Source organism: Olea europaea, unplaced genomic scaffold, assembly GCF_002742605.1.
Source record: "Olea europaea var. sylvestris unplaced genomic scaffold, O_europaea_v1 scaffold2414, whole genome shotgun sequence".
In the NCBI taxonomy this organism is placed as follows: domain Eukaryota; kingdom Viridiplantae; phylum Streptophyta; class Magnoliopsida; order Lamiales; family Oleaceae; genus Olea; species Olea europaea.
Window position 1 is genome coordinate 1 of NW_019242312.1, and position 3987 is coordinate 3987.

The 3987-nt window shown below is 37.7% G+C and overlaps 1 protein-coding gene across 1 annotated transcript; it reads right to left on the minus strand.

Annotated features, from left to right (window-relative positions):
* Positions 1-696: 696 nt before the first annotated feature.
* Positions 697-2217, minus strand: LOC111381993 (24-methylenesterol C-methyltransferase 2-like). Its single transcript, XM_023005849.1, has one exon. The coding sequence runs from the start codon at positions 2106-2108 to the stop codon at positions 1026-1028; it is 1083 nt and encodes a 360-aa protein (XP_022861617.1). The 5' UTR covers positions 2109-2217; the 3' UTR covers positions 697-1025.
* Between the last annotated feature and the right edge of the window lie 1770 nt (positions 2218-3987).

Here is a 3987-nt window from a genome sequence, read left to right on the forward strand (position 1 = left end):
GGGAAATTGGTCAATATCCTTGCAACATTTTGAGGGTGAATTTCAGTGAGTTGAGATGAATAATGTAAGTGTTTTGGTCAAACATTGGACTTGGATTCCTGGTAATATGGATTATTTGTACAAGATGAGAGTTCAGCTACTTATGAACTAAATCTTCTATTCTTACTGATAAATGTGATACCCTTCCTGTCATGTGTTAGGCCGTGCTTAAAAGTTAGTTGGTAAAAGCAGTTAAAAGAGCCAAATTTAAGCATTGGCAAACATTGCGTTAGCCAATTAGCTCAATTACAATATGTTTGTTAATGTGGATTAAAATTGAAAGTTTTTTAAGGAAGATTATAAAATGTTAAAATTATGCACATTATTTGTCAAGTGGAGATTTCTTTTGAGCTAACTTATGATTTCTTCATATGCTGGAAGAAAGTCGAAGTAGATGAATGTCATGCCAATAGTTAATTTCATAGCTAAATTCGATAGAAATTCCGTACAATTAATTTTGTTCTTCCATTTAGATTGAAGACCTCAAACGCTTTTGCAAACTAGGCAATCGGATCCCAAGTTACCCAGAGAATACATTTACAATGGCATTGAAGTCATAGCCGGTACAAATCTGAAGTATACTGATTATGATCTATTTATATAATCCAATATAATCTTCAATCAAAGCAGGTTTCATTTTCCATTAAAAATCCCACAAAATCAAAATCCAACATTTTTACTTACACTACATCACTCACTACATGCGCAATGCACATGCATTCACTAGTAATTAATAAAAGCATAGACGTGTGCAATAAATAGCAGCAATTAACATCTAACCTATAACTACACAATACAAGACAAATATTCAAGTTTGGAGACTCACGTTTCATCCTCAATTTGTCATTTTATTTTTGGCATCAGCATCTCCCCAATCTAAAACACAAGCAGCTAATAAGGAAGGAAATCAAGACTGCAAATTTTCTATTCAAATAACCAACAAAATCTAACATAGATTATTATGATCAAATTGAACACCAAACTCTCTATGACGATGACTTAATCTCAGGCTTTTTGCAAAGAATCATGTGCATAGGAGTGAAAATTCCCGACTCGCCACCTCTAGTCAGGTAATCAGCAGTGACGAAAAGCATTTCGTGCACATCAACCACGCCTTTAGGAGCAATCCCTACCCAAGCAAGAATCGTAACTAAAATGTGATTCCTCCAATATGCAATCCTCCCCATTTTAAGCCTACTCCACCATGGATTTGCAGGTGGCTTGGCTAAGTCCTTCTCTCTTATTACTTCAAATCCCACCTTTCTCGCAACCTCTGCGATATCCTTGTAACTCCTTAGCCCGGGTAGTGCATCGCCTCTCTCAATTCCCTGGATTACTTCCAGGTGTTCCGGGTCGCCCCCACGGTACAATTCAGTGGTCACCCATTCATACGAGACATACATGGATCCGGGCTTTAAAACCCGGTAGATCTCGCTGTATACATCTTCCAGTTTTGGTGCATGGCAAGTGGCTTCAATTGAATAGGCTCCGTCGAAACTGTTATCACCGAAGGGCATCTCGAGGAAATTGCCGCACACGACTTCGCATTGTTTATCAAGGCCGGCCTTCTTGTTGTGTGCCCTCGCCCGATTTACTTGATATTCGTTAATGGTGATTCCGACTACATTAGCCCCTGAATGGGCTGCAATCGCCCGCATCGGACCACCTACACCACACCCCGCATCAAGAATACGAGCGCCCGGCTTCAAATTTAAGAGATCCACGGCCATTTCTTCGTGGATGCGAGTGGCCTCTCGGTGAGATTTACCAGGAATCGATGGCGAAAAATGGAAAGATTGGCCCCAACCCCACTCATAAATATCAGTCACAAGATTATAAAAGGTGTCAACGAAGTCGGGCACCTTCTCGGTTGTCTCGATTTCTTTGGGACGGCGGAAAAAGGACCAATATTGGTCGTAATTGTCCTGGACTTTCTCCTTAGCTATGGAACCGCCAGAGAGTTGAACCGCATGCTTGCCCTTCTGTTCGGCGGATCCAAGGATGCAAACAAACCAGTAAAGACCACCAGCTAAAAAGGCGGCAGTGCAGAGAAGAGTAATAGAATCCATTGATGAAAGAAGAAAGATGAAAAGAGAGTGAGATGTGCAAAATGCGGAGTGAAAGGGGCTATAGATATTTTTCAATGTGTCTAGGGTTGGTGTGGGATTGGTATCGAGGATTCCAATGGAGAGATTTAGTTAGTGTCAATCGCGTCACTACACGTATGAGGGAGTGGGTGGGTGTAGGGCTCTTGGATGACAGGAGATTCAAGATCGTGATTGATAATAGGCATGTGTGATCCAACGGTGGATAATCCACAAATGGTATTACATTGTTCAAATCGCGATATTTCGAATTCTTAAATATTCAAATTTCATTGGCTAAAGCGGCAAGTGGATAAGAGAGAAATAAAACGTATGGACGAAACCAATTAACATTCAAGAAGTTTTTGAAATTTGATATGTCATGATTTAAATGGATAATAATATAATGTTTGTGTATAAGATGTGAATGATCCATAAAGGACTAGATAATAGTTAAAATCACGATTGAATTTTAAACTATTTAAGTTTATCTCGAGCGTTGAGTGGCTACGAAAGAAATAAAGTAGGTGTATAGACCCAATTGACATTCAAGATGTGTTTTGAGATTTGATGTCTTGATTTAAGTAGATAATAATCTCACTATGTATATGATTCCATCCACAATGGATGATCCATAAATTATAGGCCCAATAAATCGCAATATTTTGAATTTAAAATTTTGAAATATTTAAGTTACGTTATCTCAAGTGTTGGGTGGATAAGAGAGAAATAAATTGAGTGGATGGATACAATTGACGTTGGAGATTTGTTTCGAGATTTGACATGCAACGAGTCAAGTCAATAATAATGTCATGTATATAAGACCATCCAACTAAAAGTGACCTAATAAGTTTATTTTATACAATTATTCAAAACTATAAAACGATAGTATTTAGTTGTTTCTCGGATGAATTATGGTATAAATTATTGCATTTCGTGTTGAATAGGTAAAATTTAATAACGGTACAAGAAATTGAAGGAAATAAGCAAAAGTTACCAAAATTAGAGAAAATGGGCTAAGTGTAAGAGGTCCAAAGTTCGGGAAATAAAGTGCAAATACTCAAAAGTTGTGTCGGACCTCACGATAAAGATTCAAGAGTTCTTAGAGTCAATTGAATAAAGAAAGGCATCAGGGTGATTAAATATAATCAAATTATGATCACACATCAAGTTCCAATCAAAGAAATGTATGCATCGTTTTTAGGCTCATATTGAGACCCATTTTTGACATAGCAAATGATTGAATTTGAAAATGGTATCTGAAACAAAGTTGTATCCCTTTGAGTTAGTTTGCCAGTGCATCTTGAATCACCTTGATCGGATATCCGGAGAAAAATTATGATGAAAATACTGAAAGTTGTGCAGTGCGATCGAATTGACGACAGCGTCCAAGCGCGATCCCGCGAGCGCTATGTTTCTAATTTTTTTCGAAAGTCAGCGCTTAGGCGTTGCATGCGTGGCACTTAGGCCCTACTTGAATTTATTCGCAGCACTTAGGCGCTGCACCAGGATTGTTTAGGGCGCGTTTTTGAACTGTTTTGAAATCCATAAAAATCCCACTTTCTACACAAATGGAGGAGGCACCTATAAATACTTCTTTCTCACACTTTTGGAAGATTCTTCACACATTGAGAGACAAGATAACATAATTGGCGAATCAAAATAGAAGAATTCAAGAGAACAAAATAACAAGCAATTCAAGGGTTGAAGTATAAATTGGAAGGGGAAGAAGATCTTGGTGCAAGATTGATTTCTTATTTTACATTCTTATTTAAAATTCGGTGATCTTGTGTGGATTTTAATCATGTTCTTAATGCTTTGAGTTTTCTGGCCAATTATTCAATGATTTCGTGAACAATAATTG